Raw genomic sequence first — 15,295 nt, forward strand, 5'->3', positions numbered from 1 at the left:
TGGACCTTGGGCTGTATTGCCCCATAGCAAACACTTTGCAGAGCCCTGAAGTTCTCCCACTTAAGCAGGAAGGGTAGTACCATACTGAATACTTGTCCAGGGCATTAACAGTTCTGAGCTGCTCTCCTGAAATCACTTAGCCTTGATTTTCTTTGGTTATTGTGCTAGTACTTCGGTCCTTATGGCAAAAGCTTGGGGTTTGGTGGTTGAAAGGGAGAAGAAGCCAGGACATCAAAACAAGTGGTTTTAATGGTGTGGAGGTTTTTTCCTGAATGTTGACAAATCTGCTTTCTTCTCTCTTCCTTAGGATTAGTCATCTCTGCTTGATTGCCTTCTGTGCCTGTAGTAACTCATGATGTATACAGCAGGATGAAGGTCACATCACATGAAAAAAATAGTACAGGTGATTCATCCCAAGCTTCCTTAGGGTTTTTAAGAAGTCAGTGTCTTCTGGTTATGGTTTATGTTACAGTTGATCAAAATGGCAATTCTTTTTGGTGCAGATTGTGTCTGATTACCTTTATGCCTGTAAATCCCACGTTTCAGCACATTTTCCTGGAACCTGTTGGAGAATGTTCCTCTCCCTGAATGCATGCGGCTGGTTCAGCGATTCTGCAAGGAGGACGACAGGGTTGTCATGACAACCAGTTGCATGCTGTGAGGCGAGATGATGACAAATGACCGGCTTCTGGCTGTTCATCACTCTGTGTTGTGTAATGTTCCCCAAATTAGACAGGCTTGCGTGATTTATAATCACTTGTCCTAGTGGCTTGCATTTTTGCTGCATTTGTTTCTGAGAGAGCATTTGTGCTTCTTGCAGCGATGCTTAGGCGAGGCTACCTGGTGACTGTTGTTGCTGTGAATGATGGGAGTAGGTGGTACCATTGATTACACTGTAGTGTGTGCAAAGGGAGGAGAAAATTTGTCTTTGCAGCAGCCTTTTTTTTTTTTTAAACCTGAGGAAGTTAAGTTTGCACATTGAATCATAGAATCATTGAACCCACTATAGGAAATAAATGGGATTAAAATATTCAAGGCCTGTGTTCTTTCTGTTGTGCCGTTTAAGAGAAATGCTCCTTTACTTCGGTTAATGCCTTCATTCATTCACACAGCATGTCTTCCCCTCCCTTCCAATGCCTGCCTTTATCTTCAGTGTATATAGGGTGGGGGAAGAATATGCTTCCTTTAGGGTCGCATCCTGGATCTGCTGAAGTGACTGACATCTTCTCATAAAGGCTTTACCATTTCTGTGGCTTTCTTTTCCTTTGGTTTTGCTTTCATTTAGGCCCAGAAGGCAGAAGGAAAACATTTTTATTTCAAGATTTTGGAAGTTCTGAAGAACTAAAAACAGTTTTCCCCATTCCTTTCCTTTTAGTAAAACCTGTTTATCCTCCTGTTTTCCCAGTTCCTTTCTTGTGCTTCCTCTCTTATGCCCAGGACACAGGTGATGTTGTGGGCTAGTTCTTTCATATGCTTCATCCCAGTAATGAAGAAAGCCATCAGATTTGAAGCTAGTGGTTTCCCATTAGTGCCCAAACACTAGGACAGCATGTTGTTAGATCCTGTCACCATCCCATTCTTTGCAATTTTTGACATAGGAAGCTTTGGTGCAGCTCTTCTATTTACAAACAAGGCACTTTTCAGCTTGAATTCTTTCATTTACATTGTGTATCCACTACTGGAATGTGAGCAATGGGAAGGCCAGAGATTCAGAAGTGGATTTATAGGTTTATTATTTACCAGATTATTTTTCTGGATTTGGAAACCTCTGAAAGTGTTCCTATTTGGACCGTTGTGCTTTCAGCCTGGATACTGAACACTCCTTTTCAGTTAACCGTGGAAATATACTTTTGTGACAGTTGTAGATAATCAAAGCCTGGATCAAATCCTGTGTTTCAGTGGTATCCCTTTTATGTGGAGAATGTTTACAGAGGAAAAGAAAGATTGTCACAAAACAGTCCTACTGATTGAAACAACTAAGCTAGGAGTACCAAAAAAAAAAAAAAGAACTTTCTCATCTTTATCTCTGTATGGGTATTTTATTTCTTAACCTATTTAGATCGTGTGCTTTAAGTATTTTTGAGTCTTGCAGACAAGTGGTCTCACTTGGTCATTCTGCTACCAGGCAGTGAAAAGAGCCCTCATTAGCTGGAAAGACAGACTAACTAATTTACACTGACTCTAGCAGAGCTGCATTTGCTTCAGCCAGAGGCTGTGCGTTTACATCTGCTTCAGCTTCCAAGTAGCTGAAATAAAGCCAGTATGTGGAAATTAATCCCTTAGAAAGCAAAACACGCATGTTGTTGCCATGATACCTGTAGGATTTCCGTGAATATATTTTCTGTGTTACTGTGAGTCTACCTTGCTGCTCTCTCCCAATTTTCCAAAAAAGTGCTTTTAACTTGTAAAATGAAGTTAAATTGTCTTGTGATATAGGTGCTATTATGGTGCACCTCCCAGGTACAGAATTTCCAGCACTCTGATGGCTCTATACAGTACTATTGCTGTCTCTGTTTTGAAGTCACGTATGCTGCCAACTTTGAGCCCTTTGGGAATGTGGTTCCTTCTGTTCAAGAGTACTATTCTTGCCTATAATTACGTGCCCTAGCCATGCTGGTTGGTGGGATTTGTTTTCACCCGAAGAATAGCTGTGCATCCGAAATACATGCCTGTTTTTCCAAGTACATATCCCAGTTCTATGAAAAAGTTACTGCATTAGACCTGTTACCTTTGCTTAAGAGTATTTTGTTCAGCAAATAGGTTTGTTTGGCCTTTAGCAAACCAGGTTTGAGGTTCCAGTTCCCTCATGCACAAGGACCTGAGCAGAGGGGCACTTGCTCTTTGGTGTCCATCCCGGCACCTTGCTCGTCATCACCACCAAATTGTCTTTCATGTGGAAGTAGCACCTAATTGCTGCTTTTATTAATTTCTGTTAGAGTGACTAAATGAAAGCAGAAAGTTTGTTTATTACAGTATAATTTAAATAATATTTAAATATTTGCTTCCACACAGTTCCATTGCTGGTGCATTTTTTCTTGAGGTGTCAATTATCAGCCTTTGTTTCTATCACATAATGAAATCTTTTTCTTCCAGTCCTGACTAATGTGTAAATACACTAGTCATCTTCTACTACCTTACCTTCAGAAAGAGAAGGAGCTAGATTATGTTCCTTCCAGACAGGCATGTTGAGATTTGTTACTGAAATGAGGTGGTACACTTCCGGCCTAAAACAAGAAGAGATCCTGATTAGTTTAGCACAGGCACATTATCATACTGCCAGATTTTAGTGCTAGACTGATGATAAACAGGCTTATGACAGTAGTGGGTGGAGTATTTATGCTAAGGGTGGCGGAGAAACTAGTTTTCTTGTTAACAGAATTTGGTACATAGGGAATCAAGCATCTTGCCAATATTCTTCCATTCCACCGTTGTTATAACACAAAATCAGCCCTGATGGAACATTTTCCTCAAGTTTAGTTCTTTCTTTAATTACTCATTTTTCTTTTTTTTTTTTTTTTTATAGTCTCAAAACTTTAACACAACTTGCTGATAAAACATGTTTTGGTGTACCATTTTATTCCTGCTCTTCCAGGCAGTGGCTCTGGAGCTCCTGGTGTTCTCATTGCATCTGTATTTGTTTCTTGCCTTTGGTCTTCAGTCACAGATTTCGAGCTGCGCCTGCAGAAGAAAGCCTGAACTGGTTAAAAGCTGCTCCAGCTTCATGGCATTTAGTCTCTCTAATTATGAAATATCCACAGATTACATCAGCAGAGAATGGCACAGACAGTCAGAAACAGCAACTGGAAAGCTGCCCTGCGTTTAGATGCTGATCTGCATTTAGGTTTGCATCTGCTGTGATGCCACCAATACAACCTGTGCTTAGTGAGCATTGACCTTGGCTTACAGGGGATGCCTGGTAGGAGGGAATAGATTGTGGAACAAAATGATGGAGAAATAAATGGTATCCCTTTACTGCATATGTTTGCTTTGAAAGAGCCTGCTGAGTGCTGTAGTTTTAATTTCTATTTAACTAAACAAGGGAATCAAGTGATTCATAATGGCAAGAACTTGATTACTATCCTTTCCCTTGAAACAGCAATAAAGTGATAAAAATACTAGGTTTGCCAGAGAGCTTGGTCACCAATTACATGTGCTCTTCAGTGAATTATTTACAGTGTTTATTATCATCTTTTTTCAATATCCAAACACGTTCCTAGATCAGCCTCTGATAGTAAAATCATTTTGGCAGAGGCTGACATTTGTAGAAGGCAGTTATAAACAGCAGTGTATTACATTTATATAGGTTTTATCCTGCCTTCTTTAGAATACAGAATGTGTTCACAAAGCTCTCCTAGCCAAAATTACCAGTTAAAATGGCTGGGTTTATGGTTTTGTGGAGGTACATCTGTGTTTCTGTGTTGCGAGCTGTTTCAATAATGAATTGAAAGGTTTATTTTAAGTAACAGACTTCATTTTTCCAGTATTATTGAAGTTTTAACTGTTTTCCTCAGTTATAATGCTACTGGGGTGAAGTCTGTGTTTGTTTTTTTTCTGTTATAGGTTCCATGGTTCAGCCATTCAGACACAAGCATTTAGTTCTGAGGGAATTGACCAGACAATTTTAGCAAGTGGAATCTCTTCAGACTGCTTTACTCTTTTGTACATTTATTAAATACCTTTCTAAAGCCTTACTGGCTTTTTGTTAGGTTTTTTCTCTTTATTTTAATTTTTAAAAAGAAATTACAAATTCCCTGTTTGGTTGTAAAAGGGAAGGATAAGGCATTGCAGGTGCCTGCCTCCCCTTGGGCTGTCACGTCTGATTATTTCATTTTCTTCATTGTTTTCCTGTTCCTGTAAAAACATACCTATCACAGCTGTGTTGCTGGGTCCCTGAAGAGATGAACCAGAGGCTGCATGGTGGGGTGCAGCAAGCAGATTTCTCTCTCAGTTCTGCAGAGAACAGTGCCAGAGTTTTTCAGGGAGCATCCTTGTGTCCCATCATGTTGGACCCTGTAAGAAGGGACTGTGGTGCCAACTTTAAGCCAGCTTTAGGTAGAGGAGAAAGATCAGTTTTCCCTGAGGGACTTGTCATAATGGTTTTATGTCATCTTCCATTTTAGTCTTCAAAATCTTCTACCACGTCTTTTATTGTCTTTTTGCCGATTGGCCCATGCTTCTTCTGTAACATTCCCCTGAATAGGTTTGGGGATCTTTCCCCAATGTGGACAAGGTTTTAATCGTGTGTCTTCAGTGAGACAAAACTCCAATTGGAAACTATCAGTCCTGTCTTTGCAGCCTGTTCATTCACGTGAGCCTGCCTGCAGAAGACCAGCTGTGAGCTTCTAGCTATGTTGACCTTTAAGCTGGCAGGGCTGTGTTTCTGAAGTGGGGTGGTGACAGCTCAGTTATCTTGGGAAGATTTCCAGGTAGCAGCTTGCTGACGAGGACTTGCTGGTATGTCTGAGGCAGTGTGGGGTGAGAGCTGGCCTGCCTCACTAGTGACGGCTCTCACTCGCCCTTGTGTTTGGACAGGGATGCAAAAGGATCAGCTGCAAGCTGACTGCTTTGTCTCCTGTGATGAAAGCTGACTTTGGACTTCATCTCCTGAGTGTGTGTAGGCTGTGATGCTACCCTGTTCAGTAAGGCCTTTCTGCAGAAAAAGAGAGGTCTGTAGTGCTGTATAAAGATGTATCTCATTCTTGTGCAGAGTTTTAAATCAGTTACATCTTAAAGTAGTCTTTCTGTTGATAAGAATTTGACTCTTGTTGTAGAAAGACAAGTTATAATGCAAATCCAAGTTTCTTAAAGAAACCCAATGTGTGCTTTCTCATACAGCTTAGCTACACTGGCTCTTTTACTTTAGTTCAGTGGTTTTTTCAGAATTTTTCTTGCTCCTGTTGCTTTAAGAATATTATAAAAGAAATGTCTTACAGTACGGCCTTTGAGAAGATCATGGTTTACTGCAATACATGTGGTAGGTAAACTGACCCCTATACAAAAGGCTACATTCTTTTCATGAATCATGCTTTAAATTTCTGTTGTAAGCCATGCTTTCCGTATTATTGTAGAATTAATACTTTCAAACCCAGGAGCTTTATGAGTTTTGAGCCTCAGTAATTCAGTATTTCTTTCTGGTGCTCATTTACACAGGAACTGCACAATAGCAGTACCAGCTGTGTGTAACTTCCATGGGTCTGTCCCTGGTGCAAGTAGAATGATTCGTGTCTTAGTAAAATCAAATCTCTTCCCCCCCCACCCCCCCCCCTTTATTACCCTCTGTTCCCAGCAGATATCTGGAGTGATCATTCATTTCAGACAGACCCAGATTTACCACCTGGCTGGAAAAAAATCAATGATGTTGCTGGGATCTACTACTGGCACATACCAACGGGGACAACTCAATGGCAGCGTCCTGTGTCCATCCCAACAGATCTCCAGGGTTCACGAAAAGGATCGCTTGGTTCCATTACTCCATCGCCTACTCCAGAAACTGAGGTAACTGAGTGTCTTCTTGTGTGCTACATACTGTAAAGAAAATTGAAGTAACTTTCTGAATTTGCAGGTTTAAACTGAGCTCCAGAGTATGGGGCCTGGTAATATCCTGAAGTGTAGCTATTTGTTGATAGTACATCGTAAGTATCGGTTTTGTGTTTGCATTTTCCAATGGCTGTGCCCTCTGAAACATCCTAAACTTTGGATGTTTAGGATGAAATCAGACATATCTCAGATAAATTAGCCAGTGCCTGATGAACGTGAGACTACGGCAGCTCTGTAAGTGTTGCTGCATTATACGGATACAGGATAGGTAAAAGTTCTGCACATTCTAGCAGTCTTGACTGGGCTCTGCATCATCTTGCTTTTGGTTCCCTTGATAGGAGCATCACAGAAACATGAGTCTTCATTTGAGACTCTAGTTCCTTTACAGGGTAGTTTCTATCAAATAAACATGAAGTATTCTCAAGTGTAAGTTCCTTAATATCCTGCTAATATAAAACATCTGTATGACTGGATCACCGTGTTGCAGTCAACTTTTTAACAAGAAACAAAGTCATTCTCTCCTACATGTGCCAAAAGAGCACTGCCTTTAAAATAATCCTTTCAGGCACAATGGAGGGGGTTGATTGGTGTCATATAAGCAGAAAAATAAACTATCAGGAGGAAGAGTATGCTTAAAAAAAAAAATGCAACCACTTTATTTTACTGTGCTGCGAAGACCTCTGTGGAATGCAATACTAATAGAAAATCAAATTGGTTTGAAATGAATTCTTTTTCGTACTAACTTTTCAGAACAGCGTCCACGTTTTTATGACATCAAGGAAAGGCTTTGTACTAGCTTTGAGGTTTGAATGAGGCAATCCTTAGGTTTTATTTATTTGAACTGTATAGAGGTGACATTTCTTCTGTTCTTGAGTTTGTTGATACATGCACCAGAATAACTTAAATGAAAGTTAAGAGAAATTAAGGACGTTTGGGTAATGTTACCATCTCGACCCCGAGACTGATCCTTTGTAGGCTTAAACATGTACATTATTGTTCATTATTTTAGAAAGATTGCTCCCACATGTTCATAAATGCTACTTGTAAGGGTTGCAAGCGTGACCACAACATTTCAGTTGTGGTTAGCATCGGTCAAGCTCCTGTGGAATGTACTGTGCACAGCAAGCATGCTGGAAAATATCTGTGAAAGGGTTCATGGAGAAAGAACAGCAGTTGTTATGATTCAGGTAGAAAACAAGAAATCAAAGAATGTAAGCTTCCAGTATAATTTCCCACAATGTACACATGAGGGATATAACTTCACCATAAAGCATAAAATATGCTTACATAAAACCTATGCTTACAGGGTTTTAATTAGTAAGTTATCTTTCACAGAAAATCAGTATGGTTGCTCATTGCAGAGGGAAAATGCATATATTCTTGTCAAATACTTTTTTGCCTCTGTTTAAAATGTCTTTACAATAAAAATTTCAGATCTGGTAATGTGGCAGATATATTCACAATTTTGTTTGCTTTAAATGAAGAATAGTTCGTGATTATAAATAATGATCATTAATTCTCAGCAGCATCATGAGGAAAACAAAATGTGTGATTTTAATACAGCGTAGATGTATTTAATAAGACATTTGAGGAGTCATTCTAAAATGCTGTGTATGTGAGTACTTAGTCTCATCTAGGCTTTTATATGGCAGTTCTAATTCAGCAAGGAATTTGATCCAGCAAAGATTTATGCATATACAATTCTGTGGCAGCATCAAGACTATGTACTGTATTGTAAAAGATGATACAGAAAATAAGCAGATTTCCAAAATATGTATTAGTATGATATTATATGGTTATTTTAATTGTAAGTACAAACAAAGGCATTTGTCCCTTGAAGGTTTCTGCATTCACTGATAAGCATCTTACATACCATTATTGAAACAATACTGATTTTTTGACTCTGTGGCTATTAGAATAGCACTGCAGTACAGTACCAGCAGACTTAAGAGTAGTGGAGCTCAAAACGGGAGTGTGAATTCGGCTCAAGACTTTGTGCACTGCCAAATACTGAAACTGCTACAAAGAAGGGGTGCAGCTGGAGTTACAATGGGAACTGTTAGGAAAGGTCTTGCATTTCTTGAAACCATAGATGTTAAGCTTTGTTAAAAAGGAATTGGAGATAAAATCCTTCAGGTTTTAGCTGGTTTTGAGCAGAATCCCAGAACAGAGCAGTAAGAGGGATATAAGCCATGGTGTGGTCTTAAAATAGGAGCAAGTAATGAAATCACTTGTAATCTAGATTCAACAGCATCAGCTATCATGAGTCTTTGGTTTTTTTCATCTCTTCTTCATTGATACTTGCCAGTACCTGGTCATCTCCATGTCACTTGCAGGTGATACAGATGCAGTCCCTGTTCACTGCACTGCAGCCTCTCCCAAGTGCTCCCCTTCTCCCTCCGTGTGAAGGATTAATCTGGGTGTCTGTGATACGGTCAATCTGACACTTCACAAAAGATGTGGAATCCAGTCTAGAATAGGGACTCCCAAATGCCTTTATCCTGGCACTGTCATTGGCAGCAGCAGTTGTGGTGGACAGCTTCCAGCTCCAAGTCAGACCATGTGTGAGCTGTGTTCCCTCATTGCTGTTTGGAAGCCTGTGCTCTGAGATAATCTGGTTTGGGAGGGCTGGTTTAGCTCATTCCCACATGCTGGAATTTGTATTGCTTTCTTCTGAAAAGGTTGAGGGATATATAGGTCTTAGGCAGATGAAAGAGTATAATCTAGCATTGAAGACTGGCATGGGAACATTTCATATCTGTCCCAGTAGGCTTCCATGAGTCCATAAAAAAAAAAATACTTCCATCTGTATCACGTTTGTTTGTGAAGCATCATTTGCTAGTCTTGAGATGAGTTTATTTGGGCCCTTTCAGATTCTGAGTTTGTCAAATAAACATTTAGACATGCCTTCCCCCCACCCTGAGTAATGCCTTTTTACCCTTTGTCTTGTTTCTTCCTTTTTCTTTTCCTTTTCTTTTTTAATTTTTAAATTTAAATTCTTATTTTGTGTCCCTGTCTCTTAAATGATGTGCTATTCAGAAGCTTTGCTTCGTATAGTAGAATGTGGCTCACAGCTTAGGGCAGTCAACAAAGAATGGATCAAGTCAGCCATTCTGATGTTGTAGCTTACTCTGGATGTTTAGCACAAAGAAAAGCTGTTACTGTTGTTGAACAGAAAATAAGGGAAAAATGGGTAGGGAGGAATGATGCTGCAAGGCTGCAAGGGAATTGTCCTTTCACAAGATAGTAAGTAAATTTCAGTCCAGAGCAATTATGGATTAATCATTATGCAAAAATCCAGGAGATTTAACCAAAATGCTAATAAATATTAAATATGAATAATCTGGAACATTCCTGCCTTTTCTCCCCCCTTAAAAGCATGAAAATGTATTTTGGTTTCACACAGCTGATTAATTTTGACTTTGTTTTTGAGGGCTCTTTTCTCCTGTGTGTTGCCAAATGACTTCCTTTGTGAATCCTCATCCTTTGCAACATTCTTTTCCAAATTTTAGAGGTTTTGCTGCCTCTTTCCTGTGGGAAGAAAAAGCTGTAGGGTTTAGTTTTTAGTGAGAGCTTCTTGGAGATCATGGCAGAATTTGGTGATGGTAGTTGTGTTGTCCTATAGCATGACTCATCCCAGGCGTGGATAACCTCCGGAAGTTCTCCTGTGGGGAACATAACCATTAGCAGCTAATAATTAAAGAGGAGGGGCTTAGTAGGGAAACCTAACAACTCAATTAATTCAAATGCATTTTAGGGAAGAGTTACTCCAGGGAGTTGTTTCTCACAAATAATTCGTCCAGTGAGATGTACTGAGAACATTTCTGAGGTGGGAGGTCTACCCTACAAATTAGTGCATTGGGCCATATGAATAGGAATCACTTCATCTTGGGGCTGAGCTGGACATCCTGGGAGAGCTCATCTTAAAGGGGCCACTAGGTACAGGGTTACTTGGTTTGGTGAATCTATGAAGAGGTGGCTCTAGGTCTCTCAAGAACCAAATCTCCTGTCCCACCTGGCTCTTGTTCAGGACTCTGGGATTTCTGTCCTCATCACCTGCCTGCTCCTCCCAGGCTTAACAGAGAAGGATGAACCTCAGGTTGCTGTAGTGCTAAATGCACTGCTACTAGTTTGACTGTGCCAGTGAATGCCTCTGAAAATTTTGAGAAACGTGAACGGAAATGAGAGGTGGTTTGTTTGGGTTTTGGTTTGTTCCACTTCTTTAAAAAAGCTGCTAAGACTTTCTTCAGCAAGAAGTCTCTCTGCGCTCTTTATTAATCCTCCTTCCCTTCACTGTCCTTTTCTTGTGCCATGTCTCTAGAAATACTTAATTTTTACCTTGTATATACCTTATCCTTGTATATATATATAGTGGTGTTTCAGTATTTCCAGTTCCAATAGTGTTGGGGTCTTTTAGCAGAAGCGCCAATCAAATAGAAATCCTAATGTTTCCCCTTAATTGCTGTTTATCAAAGGCTGTAGCAGCTGTGGCCAACATTCATATTCAGATTCATTTTGCTTGCTTTTAAGATCATAGTTAAAGAGTAGTTTCATTGTCTGTTCCTAATTTATATTAACTTTCCTTGTTTCATTTGTTTTGGTAAGTAACTGTTAGAGGCATGTTTTCCCTCCCCTTCCCTCAAATGCCATGGTATAGCGGAGTAATTAGTTAAAGTTTGAGGTGATCTGTTCCCTAACCCATCCTGTAAATATCAATGCTAACAACAGTGTCTTGTGTTTTTTTCTTTTTTTTTCTTTTTCTTTTTTTTTTCTTTTCCTTTTTTTTTTTATCAATGTGCTTCTTCCTGTGTGAATAATTATGTGTCTAGAAACAGCCATGGAGTGATTTTGCTGTACTGAATGGGGGAAAGATTAATAGTGACATTTGGAAGGCAAGTATATTGTCAGATTTTAGAACCTTTAATACTGTTACTCTTGTTTTTTGCATGGCAGTGGCTGTTTTTTTTCCCTTTTTATTTTTCCATGAATGTGATTCATAATCTAGGCCAAAGTGAATGGGGGTACTACTAGGGATGTCTAGCTCACAAACATGCTGCCTTTTCTGATCTTTCCACTTGGAATGAATTCAGTCTAAACTAGCAGGGCAACTGCCATGATGTAACAAATAAGATGCCTGCAGTGAATGAAATGCAGCTTGAGAATATATGCATGCCTCTTTTCAACTTCAGCCAGAAATACTATTGCTTCTTTGCAGGGAGGATTTAATTTCCCTTTGAAATGAGAAATAACATGGTGGTGTACTTAATACTATATTAGTAGCGCTTAAAACTATACTAATAGCTCTGCTTTTATCTCTAGGATCTGCATGCAGCCACTGTGAACCCAGACCCAAGTTTGAAAGAGTTTGAAGGAGCAACGTTACGCTATGCCTCTTTGAAGCTCAGGTACAATGACTTTAGAAGTCTGCATGGAAATCTCAGCTCCATTTTGCGCTGTGCTGTGATTTTTATATGACTTTAAGATGACTTCTTTTTTTTCTTCCCTCCTGTTAACAGAAATGGTCCACAATCTGATGATGATGATTCCTGTAGCATCAACAGTGATCCAGAAGCAAAGGTCTGTAAGAAGATCCACAATAAGATAACACTTAAAAATTTGCAATTGTAAACATGACTTGCAAGGTGCAGATGTCTCCTAAGTTTTGAAATGAACAGTACTTCTCCTCTTGGCACAATGTGGATTGACTATGCAAAACTATTTTCATCAAAGGAATTTGCAGATTTAAAGCTTCATTCAGTTTGGTCAGGAAAGTATTACTTCTTTTAAAATCACGTAAGCCAGGAAATTGAATGTTGCAGTTTAATATTCTAATGTCCAACTGTAATAACTGACTTCTTGCACACCTGCGTGAGGTTTCTGTCCTGCAAGAGAGAAGGCTCTGTTGTTTGTCAAGGCTGGATAGCTTCCTGAGGCTTTTGGTGTCAGAATTTGCTCTTTATTCTTGGGTTTACCTCTTTTTTAAGTACTGTTTTTTGTTAGTGTGCCTGCTTGAGCTCAGAGCTAATACCAAGACTTTTTAGATCAAAGAACTTCGTATTTTAGAACACAGAATGCAACCTGGTTTGAGAATAAAATTCATAGAAAAAAATGAGATCATTATGTGAACAAGCACATAATTAAATCAGAGTTTTTACTGTTGTAATCTAAGATTTTTGAGGAGAAAGAAGGAGCAGAAGGTTTTGACTGCTTATATGCATATCTCCAGTTTTGTCTTGTTCATAGTTTGCCTTGTGCTTGCATCCATTTTTAAGGGTGCATGTGAATCTCTGTAATTGGAAATCCAAGTAATTTATAGAATTGTTTTGGCTGTGCCACACACCTGCAGTGATTTTCAGGATCAGAAGCTACTTATATGCAGGAAGAAAGTATGTAACAGTTAATTGTACTAGCATTAATGACGTATTTTAGGAGAGAAAACAGACTGATCAGGGTACTTAAACTTCTTTGTCATCTTGATTATTTGGCTTGTGATGTTTAAATCAGATATGTTTTGCTTGGAAAGCTGACAGCTAAAAAGCAAGGGTTTCAGCTGTGCTCATTTACAATGACAAGCACTAAATTCTGAGCACAGTAAATGAAGTCAGAGGACTGATGAGCATTAGGTACCAGTTCACAGAACCAGAAAGCTGTTCCTTTCATGATAAGCCTTGTGGTATGGAAAGCATTATAGGGAGGCAGTCTTTTGATAAGTGTGATGCTTTACGAGGTGATTTGCACTGAGTAGAATTAGGAGCCTTTCCTACATGGGGAACTGTTGGCATCATTTGTGTGGATGAATAACACGTGTCATCATCTCCCTTCTCTTTGTTGCCTTCTGTTTAAACTTCAAAATTTATGGTACTGATACCCATCTGGTGTCTGTGAAATAGGTCAGTGCCAAAAGCTTGTCCTCTTTAGTGTATCACAGCTGGTTTTGTTTCTCGTGTTTAGGCAAAACCATGCTGATGACACATAAACAGGTGTCAAAACTGAGCGCTGAAACATCCACAGAAGTGACTGAGAGGAGCAAGGGAAAAAATAGAGGGGGAACTATACATGTTTGGTCTGGGTTGTTCTTTTTTTGTTATTTTTAACCACTTGAGTCAAAGCACCTTACCTGCTGTCTGTCAGAGCCTGATGGGGATGTTGTGCAGGGTCAGCCATGACCAAGTGTGTGGACCAGCAGGTGAAGCTCAGCAGCACTGATGTTGCTTTGCAGCAGGAGAGGCTGTGGGCAGAGCTGTTTAGTGCCTCTGCCCCAACCACAGCAAAAGCAGCTGCTGCATGGCTGTACCTTACAGGGGTGGTAGCAGCAGGGAAATGGCCAAGAAACAGCAGGGAAAATCTTCACTGGTGGAAAATGCTCTGGGATCTTTAATTCTCCCATAGATGGGAAAGGGGTATGGTAGGTGGATTCCTTTCCAGTCCATTTTCACAAAATATTAAGACAGAGAAGTCTGATAGGATTTGGAACTGATGACCTGAGACTTGGAAATCAAATTTTTAGCACCTTAGGCTCTCTTCTGCTGAATGCTGTGCTTTAACTATATTTCATTGAAGCTTGCTTTTGTGTGGCAGTAAGCACAGATATATTTTGTTAAATTTCAGCGTAAGAAAGCTTTTTTTAATTCATTAAACTGGCTATTGGAAGAATTTGTTAAAATGGACCTCATTAGAGATTTTTTAGAGCTCTTAAGTCTATTTAAACCTATTCATGATAGTAGCCAGTACATTTGGGAGGAAAAAAAAATCAATTTCCTCACTGAGTAATGCTCTTTCAGCAAAGGGAACCATGCCACCTTGTGGAAAGCTGAAGTAGTTGTCTTTCCCCAGAGTGTCAACTGCAAAGACTGTAGCACTGCATAGATGTCAGTTTTAGGGAAAGTGTGTCAAATAATTAATGTAATTCTTGTAAGAAGAGTGTTTTATGCAGCAACACAGTTACATATGCAAAATTGGCAAGAAACAGACATTTCTCTATACATCATATAATTTAAGATGCAGCTTTATATCCTTGGCATCTTCATGTAGGTTTTCTGCACAAGGCCATAAAAGAGAAGGGGAAGGGAAAGAAAGAAGAGAGCGATTACATCCAGCTTCTTGGTTTCAGTAATTTATTTTGGTATGAATTACTTGATGAGATGGCTCATTGTACTTGACAAGGATCCTAATTCTGCATGTGAAGCATGCACAACTGGAAACAAGTTTTGAATTGGTACTTCCCAGGAGACAGATCATAACCTTCCTGGTTAATTTATAGAGCAAACTGCACCTTCCTAATTGAGTTTCAAGGGAGGTAAAGATGTTTTACCTGTCCTGGTCTGTAAATTCCTCTGGGCTCTCTCTTTTTACATTGTCGTAAAATATGATGGCTGAGTGCAAAAGTATAGAAAGATGCTGAACTTTTTCTCATGGTTATATAAAGAAACTGAGCCTCCTGGGAAATCTGTCTCTAAAAATGGGGTGAAAAATTGAAAGCTCATGTGACTTAATTTCTCCAAAATAATTTCAGAATTGGCTTGTTTGGCCTGACATTTGGGCTTGCCTTTGTTCTGTCCTTTTAAACATGGCTTTCTACAAAGGCATATTGTAGTCTTTCAGCATAAAACACAGATTTTTGAATTCTCTGCCTAAATGAGTCTGTTCAGCAGACCTTCACTTTCTAGCCTTACCATTTTATAGTAGTTTCAGCTATATATCAACATCTAAGAATAGGAAGAATGTGTTTCTACCAGCAGAAGTACTAGGCAGTTGCTCT

At 39.4% G+C, this 15,295-nt stretch overlaps 1 protein-coding gene across 10 annotated transcripts in view; it reads left to right on the top strand.

The window, feature by feature from the left end:
• The window catches only part of APBB2 (amyloid beta precursor protein binding family B member 2), a 112,533-nt gene that overhangs the window by 36,780 nt on the left and 60,458 nt on the right, over positions 1–15,295 (top strand). For 2 of the 10 annotated variants that reach the window (XM_057407536.1, XM_057407533.1), the window contains 4 exons: positions 6,287–6,495; positions 11,367–11,429; positions 11,857–11,942; positions 12,051–12,114. In XM_057407536.1, coding sequence (XP_057263519.1) covers positions 6,287–6,495; positions 11,367–11,429; positions 11,857–11,942; positions 12,051–12,114 — 422 coding nt within the window. The remainder of the gene's footprint in view (positions 1–6,286; positions 6,496–11,366; positions 11,430–11,856; positions 11,943–12,050; positions 12,115–15,295) is intronic. The other 8 variants (XM_057407537.1, XM_057407534.1, XM_057407542.1 and 5 more) reach the window with 6 other exon arrangements.

Source organism: Pezoporus wallicus, unplaced genomic scaffold, assembly GCF_028554395.1.
Source record: "Pezoporus wallicus isolate ANWC-B61680 ecotype Strahan unplaced genomic scaffold, APGP_CSIRO_Pwel_v1 contig_2492, whole genome shotgun sequence".
Taxonomy (NCBI): domain Eukaryota; kingdom Metazoa; phylum Chordata; class Aves; order Psittaciformes; family Psittacidae; genus Pezoporus; species Pezoporus wallicus.